The following is a 26136-nucleotide window of genomic DNA, read 5'->3' on the forward strand; positions in this document are numbered from 1 at the left end:
GATGTCAGTGTTTGTCCCATTAGTTGAGGCGCAAGAGAATAGGCTACTTGGGTGTGGGATGGGTTACGTCAAATTTGTTGCAAATAATTAAATTCGTGATTTTTTTCTGAACGTTTCACTACATGCATTGGGAACTGAATATTGAAACTCAGTGTTAGAGAAGCAATTAAGTGTGCTTAAAGAAATTATTTTGCAAGAAAAACTAAACAAGAAGCATGTACAGAATACAGAATGAAAATATTGTAGAACTCAAAAACTGGCATCCGTGCATGTGGCAGTAGATGGTAATGAAGAAGCAGAGGTACAGCATGTTGTGGAGTAGGACTTCCTGCTTGGCACAGTGCATTATTAGCATATTACTCCGTGTCCCCGGCAAGAGCAGAGCGTGGTATACTAGCTGGTATAAACTCCCCTCCCATGAACTCCCTAAAATGTCATAAGTACCCCCCACCAAAAACAAGACAAACGGCACTAAAATATATTCAGATTTAAATCAAAGTGATTGTCAATAGAACAAAATACTTTCCATAATTTAGGAGCACCATGAACTCTTAACGCAAATTAATTATATTGACACTTATTTATCATGTATATACACAAATGATAATACAATTTCGCAAAGTGAGTTCACAGGTTAAGCAAAAAGCCATGGAAACATTTGGACAGCAAGACCTCAACCTACATTTCAGACACCTGGTTTGATAAAGATAGTATGACTGAGTATCATCAGTAAGTAAATGAACCATCAAATACCTTAATAAAGAGCAGATCTGTTATTGCCTTTGTTTAAACTATTTTAAGAATTGAAAGTAAATCCCTTTTACACAACATTTTGTTAATGACAGTGGTTAGCCTACTGTTTGACAACTTCGATGTTTTAGTTGTTTGGAAGCAGACAATTTACTAAGGCTACCAACAAAATGATAATGACACAAAGATGGCTTCAACATTTGCAATAAAATTACCTGAAATACACATTTTGAGTTTGACACAACACTTTCAAAACGTCCATTGAACAAAATATACTTCACATTTAATTTGGGTTGTTAGGAACATATTTCACAGTAAAATACTGCCACCTTCTGGAATTTTAAGAATAATTTTAACCCCATCAATAAAGTGCTATTATCCACTCTTTTCAAACAAAATTCCCAGTAGCAACATTTTTAGCTTCTCAGACAATGATCATCACACAATTAAGTAAATAATCTCAATTCACCTAGTGGCAGTGATGGAGGCAACTCCTGGAATCAAAGAAAATACACTCATGTAGCCCAAGGTAACAAACGTCCATGCTTTCCCTACACAAGAAATTAAACCAGGTTGGTTGCATTTTGAACAAGCTATGCTTTTTATCACTCCAACCTTAAGGCACAGTTACCATATTTTTGTGTTGCTTCACCACAGATTGCTGTAATTACCCTGGTAGCAAGCCACACACAAAGCATCTCCACCACTGAAAGGGACACGTTGTCATGGTAACCATTGGGATGCTGTGTGTAAACAGCAGGGTACTGATGATAACCTGTCTATAAATGCACTCAGTAGAGTATCTCACCAGCATTGACAGTCAATCTACAAAGAGTGCACACCTCTACCACTGACAACCGTTGTCTGTTCTGATACCTTAACCATAATTTAAGATGTGATCTACAAGGACACACAACATGGTGCAAAGTATGGCTGTATATTCAAAAAATAAAGACATTTAAACATTCTGGTGTTACAAAGCAATGTTATACTCTGCTTTAACCTACTAAGCTTTCAAATCAACCCAAGTCCACTGATTATCTTAACACCTCCCTGTACAGTCATCACGAGGTGGTCAAATCAACCCCATTACAGCCAACTGGATCTCTCCAACTAGTACCTCAACCTGTCCCATGATCAGACTTTAAAAAGAGAGAGATTATGAAGGTGTCACTGGAACATGATCCAGGGTGGTGGTTTTGTGGCCTGGTGGCACCTCATACTTGAAGACCACGCTGAAGAGCTTGCCCCCCAGCCGGTCAGCCAGCCAGGAGTTCTTGATGACAGCCATCTTGAGGCTCTCGCAGCTCAATATGGCGTAGTAGTTGGTGTGGATGGCCCGGCCCATGCCCTCGATGATCACCAGGTCTACATGGCGCTCTCGCACAACCCCAGCCAACACCTTGTCAAGACGGCTGTGGTGGGGAGAGAAATTAACACACATTTGGGAGGATTTACCTTAAAAATGTAACAGAAATTACTAAAGAAACTTAAAAATGTTGCTTCAGGTTATGTTTTAAAAATGTAACAGAAATTACTAAAGAAACGTAAAAATGTTTCTTCAGGTTATGTTTTTAAACATAGTTAACAAGGGTATGTTACATTGAAATATAATGAACGCTTAAGAAATAAAACAGACCTCAAGTCTAAGCAAGGAGAGCTGGAGCCACTCTGGACTAGCATCAGCCTGTCCTCCTTCACAGCAGACCTGCAAAACAAATTAAATGGACATTGACATGCTGGTATAGGAAAACAAAAAAAAACACATCATTACTATCCTATCTTTTACATCCATAAATGCAGTGCCAAAAGACTTAAATACTCACTGTATGACTAAATCCATTGCAGCTATTCTTTCAGTCAAGATCTGCAGCTCACTGTTTGTTACATCATTCAGAGCTGGACTAGAGTTGCTGGCAAGGACAACCTGGAAAACAACATAGCAGGGGGTCAAATGAAGAAAATGGGAAATCTTGCTGTGTTCATAGTGTTTTATTAAATCCTGTGTATATTTGAAGGGGTGGTACAAGTGACAGCTTTTCAGATGATGGGAAGGACTGTGTAGCTTCTTACCTCTGTTCCCCTGCTGAGAAGCTCTCTGACAAATGGGAACACTCCAAGTATGATGTCTATTCCACTATTATCTACGAAAAACAATGCACACTTATGAGGTGGGCCCTGGAAAAGAAAGCCAGCAGGCATGGTATTCAATTACTGTTCCACAGCATCAAGTCATATACATCTTTGTGCCAAATCCTAACTTGAGATCCAGGCACACAACTTCTGTGGATCTTAAGTTAGGATGTGGCCCATAAACCAAATGCAGCTAATATAATAACAACTTTGAAACACTATCATCAGGAAACAGTTTAAATTCTTACCTTCAGTCTCTCGAGCCATTGGTCATAGGCATCCACAAGCCACGGCCGCTCTATGGAGAAAAAGGGACTATAATTAAGTAGCCTGTGTAGGTTGCAGCAGCAGTATAAAATGCAGGACACATAAAACACATGTTTACCCAATAGGGGCTTTCATACCTTCCAACTGCAGTTTTGCATGTTCAAAGCCAAACTCCGGATCAGACTCCAGAACACTATTACAAGTGAAAATGTGAGCATGAGCGACATTCTTTGCTCATCTAAAAACAACATTTTCTCAAGAAAATTGAAATATACAGTAGCAGATGAAAGTTGACACACCTACTCCTTCCAGGGCTGTTCTTTATTTCTACATTGTAGAATAACAGTGAAGACATCAAAACTATGAAATAACACATATAGAATCACGTAGTAACCAAAAAAGTTTATTCAAAATATATTTTAGATTCTTCAAAGTAGGCACCCTTTGCCTTGACAGCTTTGCACACTCTTGCCATTCAACCAGCTTCATGAGGAATGTTTTTCCAAGTCTCGACGATGAAGGCCTGATTCACGTAGTCTCCTCTGAACAGTTGATGTTGAGATGTGTCCGTTACTGGAACTCTGAAGCATTTATTTGGACTGCAATCTGAGATGCAGCTGACTAATTAATTTATCCTCTGCGGCAGAGGTAACTCTGGGTCTTGTTTTCCTGTGGCGGTCCTCATGAGAGCCAGTTTCGTCATAGCGCTTGATGGTTTTTGCGATTGCACTTGTAGAAAGTTTAAAAGTTCTTGAAATTTTCCGGATTGAACAATGGACTGTCATTTCTTTTGCTTATTTGAGCTGTTCTTGCCATAATATGGACTTGGTTTTCTACCAAATAGGGCTATCTTCTGTATACCACCCCTACCTTGTCATAACTGATTGTCTCAAATGCATTAAGGAAAGAAATTCCTCAAATTAACTTAACCTGTTAATTCCTGCTTGATAGAATGCCAAGAGTGTGCAAAGCTGTCATCAAGGCAAAAGGTGGCTACTTTGAAGAATCTCAAATATAAAATATTATTTTGATTTGTTTTAACACTTGTGGTTACTACATGATTCCATACGAGTTATTTCATAGTGTTGATGTCTTTACTATTATTCTACAATGTAGAAAAGAGTAAAAATAAAGAAACCCTGGAATGAGTAGGTGTGTCCAAACGTTTGACTGCTACTGTATGTACACACATACATACATACATACATACATACATACATACATACATACATACATACACAGAGCAGTAGGAAAGTACTGACATTATAGTTCTATTCTAAAGTTGATTCAATTGTTTTTTCCTCATCAATCTACACACAATACCCCATAATGAAAAAGCAAAAACAGGTTTTTAGAAATGTAGTAAAAATAAAACCCTGAAATATCAAATTAAAATAAGTGTTCACTCTTTACTCAGTGCTTTGTTGAATAACCTTTGGCAGTGATTACAGCTTTGAGTATGATGTTACAAGTTTGGCACACCTGTATTTGGAGAGTTTCTCCCATTCTTCTATGCAGATCCTCTCAAGCCCTGTCAAGTTGGATGAGGAGCGTCACTTCACAGCTATTTTCAAGTCTCTCCAGAGATGTTCGATCGGGTAAAAGTCTGGGCTCTGGCTGGGCCACTCAAGGACATTCAGAGACTTGTCCCGAAACCACTCCTGTGTTGTCTTGGCTGTGGGCTTAGGGTCATTATCCTGATTAAAATGTGTACCTTCGCCCCAGTCTAAGATCCTGAGTGCTCTGGAGCAGGTTTTCATTTAGGATCTCCATACTTTGTACATTCATCTTTCCCTCAATCCTGACTAGTCTCCCAGTCCATCCTGACTAGTCTTCCAGTCCATGCCACTGAAAAACATCCCCACAGCATGATGCTGCCACCACCATGCTTCATCGTAGAGATGGTGCCAGATTTCCTCCAGATGTGACACTTGGCATACAGACCAAAGAATTCAAACTTAGTTTCATCAGACCAGAGAATCTTGTTTCTCATGGTCTGAGAGTCTTTAGGTGCCTTTTGGCAAATTCCAAGTGGGCTGTCATGTGCGTTTCATTGAAGAGTGGCTTCTATCTGGCCACTCTACCATAAAGGCCTGATTGGTGGAGTTCTGCAGAGATGCTTGTCCTTCTGGAAGGTTCTCCCATTTCCACAGAGGAACTATGGAGCTTTGTCAGAGTGACCATCGGGTTCTCGGTTACCTCCCTTATCAAGGCCCTTCTCCCTCGATTGCTCAGTTTGGCCGGGCGGTCAGCTCTACAAAGAGTCTTGGTGGTTCCAAACTTCTTCGATTTAAGAATGATGGAGGCCACTGTGTTCTTGGGGCCTTTCAATGCTGCAGAAATGTTTTGGTACCCTTCCCCAGATCTGTGCCTCGACATAATCCTGTCTCGGAGCTCTACGGACAATTCCTTCAAACTCATGGTTTGGTTTTTGCTCTGACATGCACCGTCACCTGTGGGAGCTTATATAACCAGGTGTACCTTTCCAAATCATGTCCAATCAATAAAATTTTCCACAGGTGGAATCCAATAAATTGTGCTTCGGGAAAAGTCTCAATGTCCTTGAGGGGCCCAGCTAGAGCCCGGACTTCAACCCGATCGAACATCTCTCCTGAAGAAAGCTGTGCAGCGACGCTCCCCAGCCTACCTGACAGTGCTTGAGAGGATCTGCAGAGAAGAATGGGAGAAACTCCCCAAATACAGTAGTGCTAAGCTTGAAGCGTCACACCAAAGAAGACTTGGTGTTGTAATCATGGCCAAAGGTGCTTCAACAAAGTACTGAGTAAAGGGTCTGAATTCTATTGTGAATGTGATTTCAGTTTTTATTTTTAATACATTTGCAAACATTTCTAAACCTGTTTTTGCTTTGTCATTATGGGATATTGTGTGTAGATATGAGGGAAAAAATATAATCTGTTTTAGAATAAGGCTGTAACGTAACAAAGTGGAAAACGTCAAGGGGTCAGAAAACCTTCCTAATGCACTGTATACGACCAGAATTTTAGTCCTAATAATATCCTTCAAAAGTCCCAAGTTTAGGAGTGCAGAGAGTGCAGCCTCATTAAGACTCACTCCGATACAGCCTTGGCTCCCCAATCGAAGACGTTCCCAGCCAGGAGGCCCCTGACCAGGGCAAACTGCCTCTGCTCCCAGCTCAGCTTCCCCAGGGACTTGACTGCCTTCTGGAAGTACTTGAGGGCCATGTCGTTCTCCCCCTGCTTGATCTGTGGGAGGGGTGGAGACACAGCACTGAGACAACAGCTTCCTCCCACTTCTCACTGATGATCTACAACATTAGCAATTCATGCTAATCAAGGCAAGTGGACATGAAATTACATTAAATGGCACACAAGACGACACTTGAAAGCTTCATCAGATGAACTACTCAACATTCAAGGTAAATCAATTCCAGAAAAAGAGTAGCATTAGAACATTTATTGGAACAGTGAACAACAATAGAGAAAAATAGTTTTATAGGAAAGAGCTATAGAATCCACTCAAACCTTTGAGTATGGGTCAGGGAAGTTGAACTCGTTTAAACAGTGTTCTCTTGTGTCTAACAGACTTCTTACAGTGAGGGATCCATAAGCACTAGAGGTGAGAAGAGAAGTACTCTACATTAGCAGATAAACACATACAGATTGGTGAGGGAACAATGAGACTTCATCTACAAGAGTCACTCATCCACTAATAAGAGGCCTTTGGAGACAAGCATCTATAAATTATCAAGAAACCGTGTTATGCTCTAGTTGGTTTAACAGCCTTTGAAATCTATCTGCAGCTGTGGCATTCAGATCCTGTGGCTCCCCTTACAAAGGCTGGTGGCGGAGGGTCTGAAGCTTGTGCTGGTACTTGTGACGGAACTTCTCTGCTCGTTCAGCGGCCTCTGGAAGATCAGGCTGGCTGGCAACAGCTCTCTTCACCACCTATCCAAAGCACATTGCCCAGATCAACTGTTTCAAAAGTGACCAGGATAAGGACTCCCTGTCAATGCATAATGCAATGTGTGTATATTGATTAATAGACCAGTGGCAGGTTCTCTGCCTCTTACCCCATCCAGGGCCTCCTCGAAGCAGTAGAGCCAGTACTCCCGTGCAAGGGCGTCCTCTGAGAGGTCCACTGTGTCTGGGATGTAGGAGGACGGGTCCTGCAGCAGGGGCAGATTCACCAGCTGCCTCTCCAGACGGTCCATCTCCAACATGTCAAACTGAAGCCGAAGAGGAGACAAACTGAGCACTGTACATAATGCAAGGCTAATGCATTCATGCACACTTAGACGGGTTTCCTGGCAACGCCAGATAAATGCACATCGCAGGGGTAAAAGGCTGTGTGGTAAGATTCTGAATGGTTAGATAGCCAGCAACAATGACAAGAAGCTGCCTTGTCGGCATATCCGACCACGACTCCACCTTGCTCCTACAGTCCTATAGGCAGAAACTCAAACAAGATGTACCCATGACTAGAACGTTCAACGCTGTTCTGACCAATCGGAATCCATGCTTCCCGATTGTTTTGATCACGAGGACTGGGAAATGTTCCGGGCAGCCTCAGAGAATAACATCGATCTACAGTTGAAGTCGGAAGTTTACACACACCGTAGCCAAATACATTTAAACTCAGTTTTTCACAACTCCTGACATTTAATCCTAGTAAAAATTCCCTGACTTAGGTCAGTTAGGATCACCACTTTATTTTAAGAATGTGAAATGTCAGAATAATAGTAGAGAGAATTATTAATTTCAGGTTTTATTTCTTTCATCACATTCCCAGTGGGTCAGAAGTTTACATACACTCAATTAGTATTTGGTAGCGTTGCCTTTTAAAATGTTTAACTTGGGTCAAACGTTTCGGGTAGCCTTCCACAATAAATTTAATTTTGGCCCATTCCTCCTGACAGAGATGGTGTAACTGAGTCCGGTTTGTAGGCCTCATTGCTCACACACGCTTCTTCAGTTCTGCCCACCAATTTTCTACAGGATTGAGGTCAGGGCATTGTGATGGCCATCCCAATACCTGGACTTTGTTGTCCTTAAGCCATTTTGCCATAACTTTGGAAGTATGCTTGGTGTCATTGTCCATTTGGAAGACCCATTTGCGAAGCTTTATCTTCCTGACTCAAGTCTTGAGATGTTGCTTCAATATATCCACATAATTTTCCTTTCCTCATGATGCCATCTATTTTCTGAAGCGCACCAGTCCGTCCTGCAGCAAAGCACCCCCACAACACGATGCTGCCACCCCCGTGCTTCACGGTTGGGATGGTGTTTTTCGGCTTGCAACCCCCCCCCCCCCTGTCCTCCAAACATAACGATGGTCATTATAGCCAGACAGCTCTATCAAAAAAGTACGATCTTTGTCCCCATGTGCAGTTGCAAACCGTAGTCTGGCTTTTTTACGGCGGTTTTGGAGCAGTGGCTTCTTCCTTGCTGAGCGGCCTTTCAGGTTATGTCGATATAGGATTAATTTTACTGTGGATATAGATACTTTTGTACCCGTTTCCTCTAGCATCTTCACAAGGTCCTTTGCTGTTGTTCTGGGATTGATTTTCACTTTTCGCACCAAAGTACGTTCATCTCCAGGAGACAGATGGACAACATTGTTTCTGTAACCAAGGCAAAGATAACAGAACTAAATTACTATAGCCCCGTAGCACTCACCTCTGGCATCATGAAATGCCGAGAGAGACTAGTCAATGATCATATCACCTCTACCTTACCTGCCACCCTAGACCCACTTCAGTTTGCATACCGCCCCAACAGGTCCAGACGATGCAATCGCATGCACACTGTCCTATACCATCTGGACAAGAGGAATACCTATGTAAAAATGCTGTTCATTGACTACAGCTCAGCATTCAACACCATGGTACCCTCCAAGCTCATCATTAAGCTGGAGGCCCTGGGTCACAACCCTGCCCTGTGCAATTGGGTCCTGGACTTTGACAGGCCGCCCCCAGGTGGTGAAGGTAAGAAACATCGCCACTTCACTGACCCTCAAAACTGGGGCCCCACAAGGGTGCGTGCTCAGCCCACTCCTGTACTCCCTGTTCACCCATGACTGCGTGGCCATGCACACTTCCAACTCAATCATCAAGGTTGCAGACGACAACAGTAGTGGGCTTGATTACCAACAATGACGAGACAGCCTACAGGGAGGTGAAGGCAATCTGAGTGTGGTGTGAGGAAAATAACTTCTCACTCAACGTCAACAAAAAGGAGATGATTGTGGACTTCAGGAAACAGCCAAGGGAGCACCCCCATATCCACATCGAAGGGACAGTAGTGGAGAAGGTGGAAAGCTTCAAGTTCCTCGGCGTACACAGACAAACTGAAAAGTTCCACCCACACAGACAGTGTGGTGAAGGCTCAACAGCACCTCTCAACCTCAGGAGGCTGAAGAAATGAGTCTTGTCACCTAAAACCCTGACAAACTTTTACAGATGCACAATTGGGAGCATCCTGTCAGGCTATATCACCGCTTGGTACAGCAACTGCACCACCCTCAACCGCAAGGCTCTCCAGAGGTAGGTGCGGTCTGCACAATGCATTACTAGGGGCAAACTACCTGCCCTCCAGGACACCTACAGCACCCGATGTCACAGGAAGGCCAAAAAGATCAAGGACAACAACCATCCGAGCCACTGCCTGTTCACCTCGCTACCACCCAGAAGGCGAGGTCAGTACAGGTGCATCAAAGCTGAAACCGAGAGACTGAAAAACAGCTTCCATCTCAAGGCCATCAGACTGCTAAAAAGCAATCACTAACTCAGAAGCTGCTGCCTACATAGAGACTCACTAGTCACTTTAATAATGTTTACATATCTTTCATTATTCATCTCATATGTATATACTGCATCTTGCCTATGCCGCTTGGCCATCGCTCATCCATGTACATATTCTTATTCCATCCCTTTAGACGTGTGTGTATTAGGTAGTTGTTGGGGAATTGTTAGATAATACTGCACTGTCGGAACTAGAAGCACAAGCATTTTGCAAAACTCACAATAAAATCTGCTAACCATGTGTATGTGACCAATACAATTTGATGTGGGGATTCATAGGCGACTCGTTTCAGCCAGTTGCATCTTGTTCTTGATACCAGGTCTTGTTTTGAGGTGTTTTGAGTAATGACATATCCATGCTAATATGGCTAAAATTCATTAGTAAGCTAACCAACAACTGTAACGATGTATTTGAGAGAAAACAAGTCCTTATTGTGCACATTTATGTTTTCAATAAATATTTGGAGGCCAAATATAGTTTACATATTATCAAAAAGAAAGGAGGACCAAGGCACTCCATATAATTAATTAAAATGCCTTTATTTGTATGGCATGTTCAATGGAAAAAAAATATTCAAAAATCAGACGCGTTACGGCTGCATGGCCTTCGCCAGGGAGTACAAAGAAATAATAAAATGTCCTCTTTGTAACAGCTTTTCAAATTAGCCCTAATTTGAAGAGGGAGTTTACATGTTGTCAATAATTCTTTGAACATAAGCCAACCCAGTCTGTTTTGCCCCAAAGTTGCGCACGCATTTTGTTGCTAAACAACCCAATAAAAGTGAAACGAGTCCTTCAAACATAGCTAAACTCCAATATGTTTTCACTATGCCCCCTAGTGGTCAGTGAGCTGAGAATAGCATTATGTGTCAAACTCCACACTGTTAGTGGGCAGTGGACACACGCATCAACATTATAGTATCAACATTTAAAAAATATAGTACACCACCTCACACCAGTCACATCCGTGCAGTGAGTAGGATTTCATGCACAATTTATAAGGTGAACAGACCTGCCTACTATTCTCCACAGTGTCACACAGGTTGGTTGACTATAAGGTTGGTTATAACATGTTACAGCTCAATTTAAACCATGACTACATAGAGCAACACTTCAAAGGCTGTTATGCAATAAAAGAAAAGGCTGGCATATAGCAGTTACAATGCCACAGCTGTCTCTCTGAAACCTTATTTAACCCATTGTGAATGTGAATGCTTGGCAAGCTGGTAGCTACAAAGCCAGAATCATGAGGAAACATTTAGCCCTAATCAAACCACTACACACAAAGCATGGAGAAGTACTTACGGAAAACTGAAGGGTTACAGTAGGTAAACAGAGGTAAGAGATTGTGGATATGAAGAGAAGAAATTAAAACAAAATGTCAGACTGAAAAGATCAATGAATGCCTCATACCAGGCCTGTGGATTTTAAAAGGACAGCGTTGGTGACATTTCCATAGAAAAGATCAAATCCACAATCTCAGACTGAGAGTGGGGGGAATTGCTATAATGGTCAATGAAATGACACCAAAATTAAATAAGTGGGTTATGAGCGCACCCTGGTGGTCTTATGCTGACCTTTCAGTATTTTAACTTTTTCTTTTCCAATGGACTTACTGTTCCACTACGTGCACGTTGCATGGGGTTCAGGTCAGGAGAAGTACTCATAAGGCCAGAGCTCCCAGCATAGTTCTCCCCCCAACTGTATTGGTTAGGATCTAGATAAAGTGCAACAAATAACAGTGAATTAGACAAAATAACTTCCCATCAAGAAGACACTCCTTACAAAACCTAGAGTGTGATAAACTATGGATTCCTGTGCCACTTTCTGTCAAGAAGAAACTCCATAGATGAAAGCATCTTGACCTACTGTCTTCCTCTGCTCCCTTAAGGAAGGCTCCAATAGTCCCCAGATAGCCTTCATGCCTCAGGAAGAGTGCCTGGACTTCACCCTGCAAAAACACAATATAAAACTCCACTCAGATGGAAGCATTTCCAACTAATTATGCTCATAGATTGCATCATTTAAAAGTAGCCTTTCAAACATGTCATATCAATGTTTATGTATCATCTCCACTAGGGAGGGGCACGGTTAATCGAATATCCGGATATCCGAACGGACATTACTATTCGAAAACTTGTGAGTAATCTTTTTGTTGTTGAGGGGGGGCATTTTAACAATGAAAAAGCTCTAAATTAAAATTGTCCATGTTACATTGTTACACACAAGGACATGACATGCTTAATTTAATAAAACAAACCTTAAAAATGTAGTGTTTATGTACGGCGCTGTTAGCTACTGCTGCTTCAGATGTCACGTGGCTTTGACAGAACATTGCTTACAGTTGCGCACTGTAAATGGAGCCTACAGTTGAGGACACATTGACTACGCAGACTACACAGATTACACAGGCAGCCCAAGTGAGCTTTTTTCCCCCTCACTAATTGGTATTTTGAACAATCAGATCAGCTCGGAAAAAGAGCTGATGTGAAAAGATCTGAGGTCACTGGAAAATAATATATATCAGAATTGGGCTGCCTGTATAAACACAGCCAAAGTTGTCGTTTTCAAGCTAATTTTCTCATCCATGGGCTATATGTTGCATTTTACACAAAGGCATTTTACCATCATTGCCATCCAGTCAGCCCTGACAAGCGTATGCCATTTTACCCACTTCAAATAGCGACTAGCCTACAGGTGCACACCAAAAGAGGGTCCACTAGACCTGACACAGATCAATGCAAAACACGCACCAGAAAACTTTTTCTATGATGGCTAACATCAGACTTCTCTTTCACTGTTGCCGTTAGCCTAGCCTACTGTTAGCCAAAAACGAATAGCACCCTGAAAACAAATGTGCACTGTCTGCTGTTGTAGCACTTTGCGTCATTCTGATTGGTCAAGAGAGTAAAGCAATTTGTATCTCAGGATAAAGGGTATATTTGCATACTACTGTGTGAATAGTGCAGTTCAGATTTGATTGCTGCTTTTCAAGCTCTGAACTAGGCCCATACCTGATTATAGTCAGCTGCCATCAGATCCAGTTCTGTCAGTGCTAAATCTAGACCTCAATCAAATGTAACTGGATTGAGAAAGACATGCTTGTTAATGAGGTACAGTGTGGGTGGGGCTTGCCTTGGTGAAGAAGTTGATGCTGTAAGTGATGGTGTGCATAGTGACAGGGTGTCCTCGGATGAAGAAACCCCCAAAGTAGACCCTGGTCAAGTTGTGGAGCCGGGCATAGAGGCAGGCCAGCTGCCCAATGTCATTGCTGATCATATGGAGCAGGCTCTTAGCCATGTCTTCTTTAGAGAACTCTAATTCAGGAGGAGACAAAAGTAAAGGTATGTCAACATACAGCCAAGTGAAGCACCAGAAACATAACTCGTCAACAAGCCCAGGTCCCATTGAAGTACGTACGTACAGTGTTGTATGTATAGGTAGTTTGTGACCAGTATTATTGGCACTACATGATACACATGAATGTCACATGATACATATGAATGACCTAAGAGTGAATTAGTTGCTTTCTTTGCCATGGCTGGCTGCCTCGTCTACATTTCTCAACAGTAACAGTAACCAACCAGCCTACAGGGGACAAGGTCACAGTAACTGGGTAAGAGGTCATCAATCAGTTAGTGCTCAACAGGAATGTAGCCTACATTACAGTAGATAGCATGCCAGGGAGTCTGCTCCTGAAGACAGTACCATGAAAAACATGTCATGGGGTAAAGAGTAAAAGTACTGCAAATGCTCTATTCTCTTTACCTTTGTCAGGAGTAGCAGATTTTCCAAAGCTGCTTGCAATAAGGTCCCCAGTCAAGCCCAAGGACCCATAAGATCCCCCGTAGATGTCTTTGACCAACATGTCAACATTTGTGTGCTGCCCCTTCGAGGCCAACTGAAGGAGTTCATCAAACCTCTGTAGGAGGGGAGAGCAGGTCATGGGAGTAGAGTAGTTTTAAAAATAGACTTTTCACCAAGATAGCTATTTTGTAACCACCCTATTCAGAACAAGGGTTTAACTACACAGGGCAGTCTTCCAGATAATATAAAGTAGCAGTAAGGTCAATTGGCAAAATAATAGGCAAGAACAAACAAAATAAAACTGTAAATTTAAGTTAATTTGAATAGCTTGATCAATTAAAAAAGGTTATTGGGCTTGAAGTTCTTTATTATTATTACTATTTTTTAAATCTGTCGGGCCCCAGCCGCAAACTCAGTCTCTGTGTGTAGTTAACCGACCCTCTCTGCCCAGTCATCACCATTTTACCTGGTGTTGTTTTAGCTGATTAGCGGTTGTTGTCTCACCCGTTGTTGTCTTAGTTAGCTCTCCAAATCAACACCTGTGATTACTTTATGCCTGGCTGTATGTCTCTCTCATATGTCAATATGCCTTGTATACTGTTGTTTAGGTTAGTGATCATTGTTTTAGTTTACTGCGGAGCCCCTAGTTCCACTCATTATACCTCTGATACCTCCTTTGTCACACCTCCCACACATGCGGTGACCTCACCCATTATAACCAGCTTATCCAGAGATACAACCTCTCTTATCATCACTCAGTGCCTGGGCTTACCTCCGCTGTACCCGCACCCCACCAGTCTGCACATTATGCCCTGAATCTATTCTACCACGCCCAGAAATCTGCTCCTTTTATTCTTTGTCAACAACGCTCTAGGCGACCAGTTTTGATAGCCTTTAGCCGTACCCTCATCCTACTCCTCCTCTGTTCCTCGGGTGATGTGGAGGTAAACCCAGGCCCTGCGTGTCCCCAGGCACCCTCATTTGTTGACTTCTGTGATCGAAAAAGCCTTGGTTTCATGCATGTCAACATCAGAAGCCTCCTCCCTAAGTTTGTTTTACTCACTGCTTTAGCACACTCCGCCAACCCTGATGTCCTTGCCGAATCTGAATCCTGGCTTAGGGAGGCCACCAACAATTTTGAGATTTCCATACCCAGCTACATTATTTTCCGTCAAGATAAAACTGCCAAAGGGGGAGGAGTTGCAATCTACTGCAGAGATAGCCTGCAAAGTTCTGTCATACTTTCCAGGTCTATACCCAAACAGTTTGAACTTCTAATTTTAATAATGAACCACTCCAGAAATAAGTCTCTCACTGTTGCCGCCTGCTATCGACCCCCCTCCGCTCCCAGCTGTGCCCTGGACACCATTTGTGAATTGATCGTCCCCCCATCTAGCTTCAGAGATTGTTCTGTTAGTTGACCTAAACTGGGATATGCTTAACACCCCGGTAGTCCTACAATCTAAGCTAGATTCCCTCAATCTCAGACAAATCATCAAGGAACCCACCAGGTACAACCCTAAATCCGTTAACATGGGCACCTTATCCTGACCAACTTGCCCTCCAAATACACCTCCGCTGTTTTCAATCAGGTTCTCAGCGATCACTGCCTCATTGTCTGCATCTGCAGTCAAACGACCACCCCTCATCACTGTCAAACGCTCCCTAAAACACTTCTGCGAGCAGGCCTTTCTAATCGACCTGGTATCCTGGAAGGATATTGACCTCATCCCGTCAGTAGAGGATGCCTGGTCATTCTTTAAAAGTAATTTCCTCACCATCTTAGACAAGTATGCCCCGTTCAAAAAATGCAGAACTAAGAACAGATACAGCCCTTGGTTCACTCCAGACCTGACTGCCCTTGTCCAGCACAAAATCATCCTGTGGCAGACTGCAATAACATCGGATAGTCCCCGAGATATGCAAATGTTCAGGGAAGTTCAGGAACCAATACACGCAGTCAGTCAGGAAAGCGAAGGTTTGCTTTTTCAAGCAGAAATTTGTCTCCTGTAGCTCTAACTCCAAAAAGTTTTGGGACACTGTAAAGTCCATGGAGAACAAGAGCACCTCCTCCCAGCTGCCCACTGCACTGAGGCTAGATAACACGATCACCACTGAAAAATCTATGATAATCAACATTTTCAATAAGCATTTCTCAACGGCTGGCCATGCCTTCCCTCCTGGCTACTTCAACCCCAGCCAACAGCTCCCCCCCCCCCCGCAGCTACTCGCCCAAGCCTCCCCAACTTGTTCTCAACTAGCCTACCTGGTTAAATAAAGGTGAAATAAAAATGTAAAAAATAAAAAGTCTCAGCAAGGGGGTGAGGAGGGGTTTTACCTTTGTTTTTGTGAGCAGTGCTCCAAGGCCCCAGAATGTCCCCCCACCTATGGAGCTTCCTCCAACACGCTCAAATGTATCCTCTGATTCAACCTGTTTGGAGAGAAAGATTGTTGAATTAATGGGTAAGTCTACATAGGCCACGTCACACCAGATCTGGAGTGTCAGGCATTGGTACCTTGAAAATGGACACCCCTGAGCCGATGTTGATGAGCAGGTAAGGGAAAATGTCAGGGTGAGTGTTCTGGAAGCGGAACTCAGAGTCTGCATGCTTGACATAGACGAAGGCCTCATGGGTGATATTCCTCAGCACAAAGTTGCAGCCCTTGATCAGGCATGTCATTTCATCCTCCTTGTCCACCCTAATCAAAACAAAGAATAGCTACATTATAATAAGCAAAACCTTCTACTGGTCATAGGGTCTTTAAAAATAAAACTCACCTGAGTTTCAGTTTCTTCTCTATGAGATCTTTAAACTTGTGAGCCCCTCCACCGGTGGCTTTGATGACTTTGGTGTCAGTGTTGACCAGGTGGTCTTTGATAAAGTCCAGGCAGGTTTCGATATAGGCATTTTCAAATTTGATGAAGTGAAGGCGAGCCGACACCTCCTCCTGCATAGAGATCTCATAGAGGGGGTCACCCTCAGTCTCCTAGTAAAGAGGAGAGACACAGTTAAGAGACCAGACCAGCACTGCAGATCACCAGGGCAACCTGAGTGGTCTCAGTAAGACATTTTAAGTCTACACCTTCACTGTCCCAATGTACAAACCTTTTTGATAGGGATGCACGATATCGGAGTCGGCCAATATTAGCTAAAAATGGCAACATCAGCCCGATGTCTAGTTTTACACCAATGTGAAAACCGATGTCAAAGCTGACGTACATAGGCCTCCCGGGTGGCGCAGTGGTTAAGGGCGCTGTACTGCAGCGCCAGCTGTGCCATCAGAGTCCTGGGTTCGCGCCCAGGCTCTGTCGTAACCGGCCGCGACCGGGAGGTCCGTGGGGCGACGCACAATTGGCCTAGCGTCGCCCGGGTTAGGGAGGGCTTGGTCGGTAGGGGTGTCCTTGTCTCATCGCGCACCAGCGACTCCTGTGGCGGGCTGGGCGCAGTGTACGCTAGCCAAGGTGGCCAGGTGCACGGTGTTTCCTCCGGCGCATTGGTGCGGCTGGCTTCCGGGTTGGATGTGTGCTGTGTTAAAGAAGCAGCGGCTTGGTTGGTTGTGTATCGGAGGACGCATGACTTTCAACCTTCGTCTCTCCCGAGCCCGTACGGGAGTTGTAGCGATGAGACAAGATAGTAGCTACTACAACAATTGGATACTACGAAATTGGGGAGAAAAAGGGGTAAAATACAAAAAAATAAAAATAAATAAAAAACAAAAAAGCTGACGTACATACCTATATAACGTAGGTAGATGACGTAATGACGCCATGAAAAATATAGCGCTACATGTGCAACACAGCATTCCTAACGTAGCCCACAATGTCTGCTGTGTGGATCGAACAGTCAACAAGTCAAGCAGTCATTTGAAAAAGTAAGAATATTTCAGCGAGGCAACTCAAAGGGGAAGTCCATGAAAGCCAAGATAATGGAATTCATTGCCCTTGACAATCAACCGTTCTCTGTTGTGTATGATGTTGGCTTTCCCCGACTGGATCGAGCACTGGCACACACTACCAAGTAGGCGCCATTTTTCAGATGCTGCCATACTGGAGTTACACAGCATCCATGAGCTACTTGATTAATTAGGGCCGATTGAAAGTTTTCATAACAATCAGAAATCTGTATTTTTGTGCGTCGATTTGCAGATTAAAATAAAAATATATTATTATTTTTATACCTTTATTTAACTAGGCAAGTCAGTTAAGAACACATTCTTATTTTCAATGATGGCCTAGGAACGGTGGGTTAAGTACCTTGTTCAGGGGCAAAGCGACAGATTTTCACCTTGTCAGCTCGGGGGATCCAATCTTGCAACCTTACAGTTAACTAGTCCAACGCAATAACGACCTGCCTCTCTCTCGTTGCACTCCACAAGGAGACTGCCTGTTACGCGACTGCAGTAAGCCAAGGTAAGTTGCTAGCTAGCATTAAACTTATCTTATAAAAAACAAGTCATAATCACTACTTACCTGGGAATATTGAAGACTCATGTTCTGAGCAAGGAACTGAAACGTTAGCTTTCTTACATAGCACATATTGCACTTTTACTTTCTTCTCCAACACTTTGTTTTTGCATTATTTAAACCAAATTGAACATGTTTCATTATTTACTTGAGGCTAAATTGATTTTATTGATGTATTATATTAAGTTAAAATAAATGTTCATTCAGTATTGTTGTAATTGTCATTATTACAAATAAATTAATGAAAAAAAAAAAAGTATTTATTTATTTTTAATCATAGATATATATATATATTTTTTTTTTATTATTATTATTATTTATTTTTTTTAAATCGGCTGATTAGACGGTATGGGCTTTTTTGGTCCTCCAATAAATCGGTATCGGTGTTGAAAAATCATAATCGGTCGACCTCTAATGGGCATCACTGCTATTAGCTTCACGACTGACACTTGGACCAGTGATGTCAGCGCCATGAGCATTATGAGTCTAACAGCACATTTGTTCTACAAGGATTTCCTACTGACTAAAGCTGTATTGCATGCTCAAGAATATGCTCGTTCTCATACCGCTGCTGCCATTTCAATGGCATTTGAGAACGTGTTTGAAAAACTTGCCTAGCTCCATTCGAACAACTGACTCGAGAAATAAGCTCAACTGTGTCTGCAGCAGACGTGATACCCTGTCATGGCATTGAAACGCCTGCTCAACAAAAATGTTAACAGACCATCGGGTTAACTTGGAAAAGTACTCTACTAGAGGCTGTGAACAAGCGATTCGGTGGAATTCTCTGAACCTCTACTGTGTCACACCATGCTCAATGCTAGGTACAAGGACCGCTACTTCAATGCAGACAAGAAACAGAGTTTACGTGAAAACGTCACTGCTTGATATGCATGATGAAATCCTGGTTGAGAACTAAAAAAACAGCACAAGTGAAAGAAATAGGTTTTGATTATGTTTTACTGGTAATTGGGACATGCGTAAATGCCAACAAAATAACTTTTTGGTCAGTGTGTGTGTTTCAACTAACTGTACTAGAATGCTTAAAAAGGACGCAAACATTTTTAATATCAGTATCATTTTTTTTGGCAAGGAAAATATCGAAATCGGCCAAAAACATAATATCGTGCATCCCTACTTCTTGATGCCCTAGATCATGAAATCGGTAGCCTATGAGTCTACCACAAAACACACACTGAAGCAATCCTCTATTGGCTTCTCTCCAACTAAAACAAGCTTGATTAGATTATGTTTCTGTAGCTACACACACATGTTTTATCAGGTAGACCCATCAGAGACCTCAGACAAGAAACACAGTTCAGTCTGCTTAGTCAACTAGGCCTAAACACTGTAATAAGACTTCATAGCTGAGCACTTTGGCAGCAAATCCCTTTATCCCCTCATTGAGCACTGACAGACATTTGATGTTATTGTTGCTGCGTAAATGGCTTAAATAGTTGGACATAAGGGGGGGGGGGGGGTCTCATTTTGGCAAGTCTGTCCTCCGTCCTCTCTCCTCCACCCTTAGTGACCCGGAAACCGATAAGTGGTCGAGTGGTGTCAATTCGTTAATAGCACACGGAAGATGATACTCCACTCCTCGATAGCCTCATTTCGGCGAGGAAGCACAAGTGTATCTAGCTCCCAAACTCGAGGAATTCTGCCTTCGCCCTAAAGTTTTCAGCGATTAGAGTCGCCAACGACTGGCTCATGTCATCTACAATCCCGATGCTGTGTTTTAACGTTTAGAAACCTCAATAATCCTCCCTTGCAATATGGCTTTTGAAACATATGGCCGTTAAAAAATCTTTCAGATAAAAAAAAAAAAGATACTGACCACACCACCCACGTGACCACCCGCGTGCGTGCGTATTGCAAAATAAATTTACACTCTACACTGCATATGGAAAGTATTCAGACCCTTTGACTTTTTCCACTTTGTTACACTACAGCCTTATTCTAACATGGATTCAATAGTTTTTTTTCCTGTGTCAATCTACACACAATATCCCATAATGACAAAACAAAAAGAGGTTCAGAATATTTTGAAATTTATTACAAAAACTGAAATTTCACATTTACATAAGTACTCAGAACCTTTACTCAGTACTTTGTAGAAGCACCTTTGGCAGCGATTACAGCCCCGAGTCTTCTTGGGTATGACGTTACAAGCTTGACACAACTGTATTTGGGGAGTTTCTTCGATTCTTCGCCGATGATCCTCTCAAGCTCTGTCAGGTTAGATGGGGAGCGTCGCTGTATAGCGATTTTCAGGTCTCTCCAGAGATGTTCGATTAGGTTCAAGTCCGGTCTCTGGCTGGGCCACTCAAGGATATTCAGTGACTTGTCCCGAAGCCACTCCTGCATTGTCTTGGCTGTGTGCTTAGGGTTGTTGTCCTGTTGGAAGGTGAACCTTTACCCCAGTCTGAGGTCCTGAGTGTTCTAAAACATGTTATAAATCAAGGATCTCGGTACTTTGCTCAGTTAACTTTCCCTCGATCCTGACTAGTCTACCAGTCCCTGCCACTGAAAAACATCCCCACAGCCTGATGCTGCCACCACCATGCTTCACCGTAGGGATGGTGCCAGGTTTCCTCCATACATAATGCTTGGCATTCAGACCAAAGAGACCAATCTTGGTTCCATCAGACCATATAATCTTGTTTCTCATGGTCAGAGTATTTAGGTGTCTTTTTGCAAACTCCAAGTGGGCTATCATGTGCCTTTTACTGAGGAGTGGCTTCAGTCTGGCCACTCAACCATTAAGGCCTGATTGGCGGAGTGCTGCATAGATGGTTGTCCTTCTGGAAGTTTCTCCCAGCTCCAGAGAGGAACTCTGTCAGGGTAATTTAACATTTTCTTTTTAGAAAACAATTTCTCGCTGATATGAAAGATACACTATATACACAAGTGGACACCCCTTCAAATTTGTGGCTTCGACTATTTCAGCCAAACCCGTTGCTGACAGGCGTATAAAACTGAGAACATAGCCATGCAATCTCCCATAGACAGACATTGGCAGTATTAAGGCCTTACTGAAAAGCTCAGTAACTTTCAATCTGGCATCGTCATATGATGCCACCTTTCCAACAAAGGAAAGCCCTGCTAGAGCTGCCCCGATCAACTATAAGTGTTGTTATTGTGAAATAGAAATGTCTAGGAGCAACTATGGCTAAGCCGCGAATTAGTAGGCCACACAAGATCACAGAATGAGACCACGGAGTGCTGAAGTGTGTAGCACGTAAAAATCATCTGTCCTCGATTGCAACACTCATTACCAAGTTCCAAAGTGCCTCTGGAAGCAACGTCAACACAAACTGTTCATCTGGAGCTTCATGAAAGGGGTTCAGCTCATGGTTATCCTGGAATCATTTGTTTTTTCACTCAATGGAGGAACGTAGAGAAATGCTGATGGATGTCTTGCTCGAGCTGTGTATGCAACTGGTTAACCTCTGATGCTCACAGGCAATGTGCATTGGAAGAGATTTCTGAATGTTCTTCGCCCAGCATACACCCCTCCAACCAGACATGATTTATCTACTCAATTGCTGGATGTAGAGTTCAAGTGAAGGTCAAGAAAATCATAGACAAAGCAGACTTGCAATCATCTTTGATGGGTGGTTGAATGATCAAGGAATAGTTAACTACATCATCTCCACCCCTCAATCAGTATTCAACAAGAGCACAGACACAAGGGACAACAGACACACTGGTCTCTACATTGTAGATGAGCTCAAGGCAGTCGTCAATGACGGACCACAGAAGACATTTGCACTGGTGACAGACAATGCAGCAAACATGAAGGCTGCTTGGTCTAAGGTGGAGGAGTCCTACCCTCACATCCCAACCATTGACTGTGCTGATCATGCATTGAATACGCTCCTCAAGGACATCATGGCACTGAAAACAATGGATACACTCTAAAAGAGACCCAAAGAAATGGTTAGGTATATGAAGGGTCATCAAGTTATAGCAGCAATCTACCTCACCAAGCAAAGTGAGAAGAATAAGAGCACAACATTGAAGCTGCCCAGCAACACCTGTCTGGGTAGTGTTGTCATCATGTTTGACAGTCTCCTGGAGGGGAAGGAGTCTCTCCAAGAAATGTCCATATCACAGTTTGCCGATATGGACAGCCCCATCAAGAGGATCCTCCTGGATGATCTATTTTGGGAGAGAGTGGTAAGCAGCCTGAAACCTATAGCAGTAGCCATTGCACGGATTGAGGGAGACAATACCATCCGGTCTAATGTTCAGACTCTGCTTTCAGATGTAAGAGAAGACATCTGTACTTTCCTGCCCACTTCAATGCTGCTCCAAGTAGAGGAAACTGCAGTTCTAAAATACATCAAAAAGCGTGAAGACTTCTGCCTGAAGCCCATACATGCCGCAGTGTACATGTTGGGCCCCAAGTATGCTGGCAAGAGCATCCTGTCTGGTGTAGAGATCAACAAGGCCTATGGTGTCATCACTACCATGTCTCACCACATTGGCCTAGATGAGAGCAAGGTTCTTGGCAGTCTGGCGAATCACACTTCCAAGCAAGGACTCTGGGATGGAGATGCAATATGGCAGTCGTGCCAACATATCTCATCAGCCACCTGGTGGAAGGGATTTTGTGGATCTGAGGCTCTTTCCCCCGTTGCCTCCTTCCAGCAAATTTGAGGCTTTTTGAGCCTGACAACAATCCATCCTCAACAAGGTTGGAAAGTGACAGTGAAGATGAGGCCTCAGTCTGATGTTCAAGAGGTGGACATTGAGAAGGTCCAGAGAGAAGACATGGAAGCCTGAGAGAAAGACAACCAAAGCTTTAGTGTCAAGACTATCATTTTACAGATGTATGTTGAAACTGTTTTTGGGAGACGCGATGGATCATTGGGGATCATTCAATATTCCCTTTTGTTGTTCAGTGAAATCATCCCATGTAAAGAGTCAACTCAATTAAAGTTCAATTCGTAACTACATTTGATATATTTTTTCCATTGGAAGGATTTAGTCATTTGCAATTATGTCTCCATATGATATGGTAAATATAGCCAATGCAAAAAATCTCTACATTTAAAATGGTATTAATATTAATTTGCATACATTTCTGTTAATTCCCATATATTCCCACGGAAAGTTTCCACCTCTGAATATCCCCCAAAATGTGCAACCCTAATCATGACATCAGTGATCTTGACGTCAAAGCTCTAGAAAAATTCTAAAGATTTGTTCCCAGTCGGAAGTCTGAGATGTCCCAGTTCCCACTGCTTAATTTCAAACATGCGCATTTTTATCAACAGTCCCTCTCCTCAATTATCTTTGACCTGATCTTTGAAAGAGGACACAGGAGTTGAGCAAATCTAACAGGGAAATGGCCAAGCTCTTAAGTCCTCTGCTCCATTGTACCGCAGCGCTACAACCTGGTTTTAGAGCGTTTCGTATTATTCTGTACGTAAATCCAAGACAATACATTTAGTATGATTTGTTATGTTTTGTATGGTATGTATTAATTTGTGGATGATCATCACACGTCGTATGATATGTTACGATTTTCTGTCTAACGTTAGCTAGGCTAGGGGTTAGGGTTGAAGCAAATTTATGCTTGACCATGCAGCGGCTTTTAGGGGTTAGGGTTAACTAAAAGGGTTAAGGTTAGAGTTAGGGGAATGGTTAGTTAACATACCAAGTAGATACAAAGTAGCAAAAAAGTAGTAAGTAGTTGAAATGTTTCTAATTAGCTAAAATGCTAAAGTTAACCATGATGAGATTCGAACTCGCAATGTTCCCTCTAATTTGTTTTGTCAAGGAGTAAATGTCAGGTCTGCTGAGCACCAAATTGAACATTGTGAAAATTCTGTGCAACTTCTGGCGCGCGATTGCTGTGAACACCTTAGACTGTACTGAGCTTTAAGTTAAAGTTATAACAGTTATACTGTGGCTATTTGATCATAATGTAGACCTACCATCAAAAAACAATGAAGGAAATGCATCCCATAACATTTTAACATGGAAATAGCTGTTCTATCATTCAGCCTACAGTAGCAGCCAATGTGTGGTGTTCAATGTAGGTCTACATTCCATGAGACTTCTGGAAAAAAAACAACATGCAGGGCTTGACATTAACCTGTTAATCCACTTTTCCTTCAGACAAGGAGGTGACTGAAAATGTGTTATTTGATGCAAGAAACCACTTAACAAAATAAAATGCACCATTACTCCCATACTACTACTTAGCTTATTCAAACCCGTCTCAAAATACAACACTGGCCCTTTAAGACAAAGAAAAGCTCGTTACCTGACTCGCTTTTCAAAGACGTCTAGAATTGCACATGTATTGTGCTCTTGTAGGAAGCAACCACTTCCCCATTGCTGACTACAAATGATCCATAACTGTTAAAAATTTCACTAACTAGCAAAGGATATGAACAAATGTGCACACGTCGCATTAGTAGCTCTCGCTTTGATCACAAAACAAGTGCATCACCTCATGACCGCTCATGGTGTAAAAACAGTCCCGTTCAAAATAAATGGCACAGATCCTACTGCAGCACTGATTGTTTATGGCGCACCGGTCTGCATAGAGTGCGGACCTGAGTCTTGCCTGTCAATGCAATAGAATCCTACGCCAATGCCTTCTGCATACAACAACATCTCTTGCATAGTGTGTTATGTTATGTTGCATTTAAAGTAGCTAATATTGTGTTGATTCGATCACAATTCCCACAGTAAAGGAATGACAATAGTGTAAACTAACAGGACAAACTAAACTCTAGAAAGTTGAGTGAAGTTCAATCTAGTGCTTCTCTGCATGGCTGAAGTCTTTTCTGCGTGGTAGTCCCTGGGGAGCTGCTTGCACGTGCGCAGCTTAGAGGGAACATTGGTTGCTAAACGTTCCTGTTATATGGCCACCCATCCACCCCCAACGAACCACCCTACTTTCGCTTGAGTAACCATCTGTCTTATGTAACCAAATTCTGGGTGTCCCAGTTGTACATTTACTGTGTTGCGTCTAGTCTGACACCAGGCTGAGTGTACTGACAGTGTTCCAACGTTTATGTATACCACCTACCTTTGCAGTATGGTCGAAAGACCGTACTTTCGCTACTTTGTGTTGAACAGTGGAGTAATAGGCGAGTTTCGTCAGAGATCCACCTGTGAGGAAAAAACGTTGATAATTGATCGTAGTAGCTACCTAGTTGGCATGGAATAACATGTCAGACACTGTTGACAGCTCAGCCACTTTGGCTCAGTGGTAAACATTTGCTAACTTAACTAGCTAGACATATCCACATAAAATGTGTAATTGCCACTAGATAACATGTATGTCTGTAGCAGGCTTGTGGCGCTAAAGTAACTTCGCAGGAACAGGTACTTCATTTAGTTCATTTAAACACTGCAGCGTTAGTTAGCCAGACAGAACGACAACACGTCGCTGCTTGCTAACCTCTCGTGAATGCCTGGCTGTGTGTGTTGTCAAAGTAAGAAGCCAACTGAATATATTCAAGTAGTGATAGAAAAATGCAACTTAGTGTATAACGTTACCTATGTCTATTGCGAACCTCTTTGCATTTTCCAAATTCCTGAAGATCTCGTCGGGTGGAAGAGTTATGCTTTTATCCATGCTGTGACTACTGTCCACTCGTTCACATCCCGCCGCCATCTTGGAAGTAGGCATTGTGCGGATTCGATTACGCTGAGCCGCGGGGCACACTGACTATAGCCCGTGACATGAACGGGCAGGATGAGCGCCTGTCTCAATCGAATGCTGTTCTGCGCCGCTCGTAGCCTGGCTGACATGACCCACTTGACCACAGCTCGGTCATGTTGTCAACAAGGCAGCATGGTGAATCGTCCATGGCCCGGCTCCACCAGGCGGCAAAATGGTTCTTAGACCCCTCAATAGAAAAGTTTTAGTTTTATGTCCCTATATGAAAATAGCAAAAAAGTT

At 42.7% G+C, this 26136-nt stretch overlaps 1 protein-coding gene across 3 annotated transcripts; it reads right to left on the reverse strand.

Moving 5' to 3' along the window:
• Nucleotides 1-87: 87 nt before the first annotated feature.
• Nucleotides 88-25959, reverse strand: LOC139413454 (4'-phosphopantetheine phosphatase-like). 3 transcript variants are annotated; one of them, XM_071160873.1, is made up of 19 exons: nt 25731-25959; nt 25258-25340; nt 16518-16726; nt 16255-16438; nt 16077-16169; nt 13700-13853; nt 13067-13248; nt 11801-11882; nt 11548-11648; nt 7202-7357; nt 6964-7076; nt 6654-6741; nt 6223-6374; nt 3288-3343; nt 3132-3181; nt 2824-2928; nt 2577-2677; nt 2390-2458; nt 88-2165 (listed from the first exon to the last, which is right to left on the reverse strand). In XM_071160873.1, exons 1-19 carry the CDS (start codon nt 25861-25863, stop codon nt 1910-1912), a joined length of 2367 nt encoding a protein of 788 aa, XP_071016974.1. In that variant the 5' UTR covers nt 25864-25959; the 3' UTR covers nt 88-1909. The 3 variants fall into 3 exon arrangements, with proteins under 3 accessions (XP_071016974.1, XP_071016976.1, XP_071016975.1); XM_071160875.1 differs by lacking the exons at nt 25258-25340; nt 25731-25959 and adding an exon at nt 24943-24961; XM_071160874.1 differs by lacking the exons at nt 25258-25340; nt 25731-25959 and adding an exon at nt 24484-24618.
• Nucleotides 25960-26136: the final 177 nt, after the last annotated feature.

The sequence above is a fragment of the Oncorhynchus clarkii genome, chromosome 7 (genome assembly GCF_045791955.1).
Source record: "Oncorhynchus clarkii lewisi isolate Uvic-CL-2024 chromosome 7, UVic_Ocla_1.0, whole genome shotgun sequence".
Classification (NCBI taxonomy): domain Eukaryota; kingdom Metazoa; phylum Chordata; class Actinopteri; order Salmoniformes; family Salmonidae; genus Oncorhynchus; species Oncorhynchus clarkii.

Excerpts from the sequence above, each read along its gene's own strand:
- LOC139413454 (XM_071160873.1), bottom strand. The coding sequence starts at position 25,863 with ATGCCTACTTCCAAGATGGCGGCGGGATGTGAACGAGTGGACAGTAGT. Across the intron at positions 25,341-25,730 it reads GAGGTTCGCAATAGACATAG|GTGGATCTCTGACGAAACTC; the intron begins GTAACGTTATAC and ends TTTTCCTCACAG. Across the intron at positions 13,249-13,699 it reads ATCTGCTACTCCTGACAAAG|AGTTCTCTAAAGAAGACATG; the intron begins GTAAAGAGAATA and ends CTCCTGAATTAG.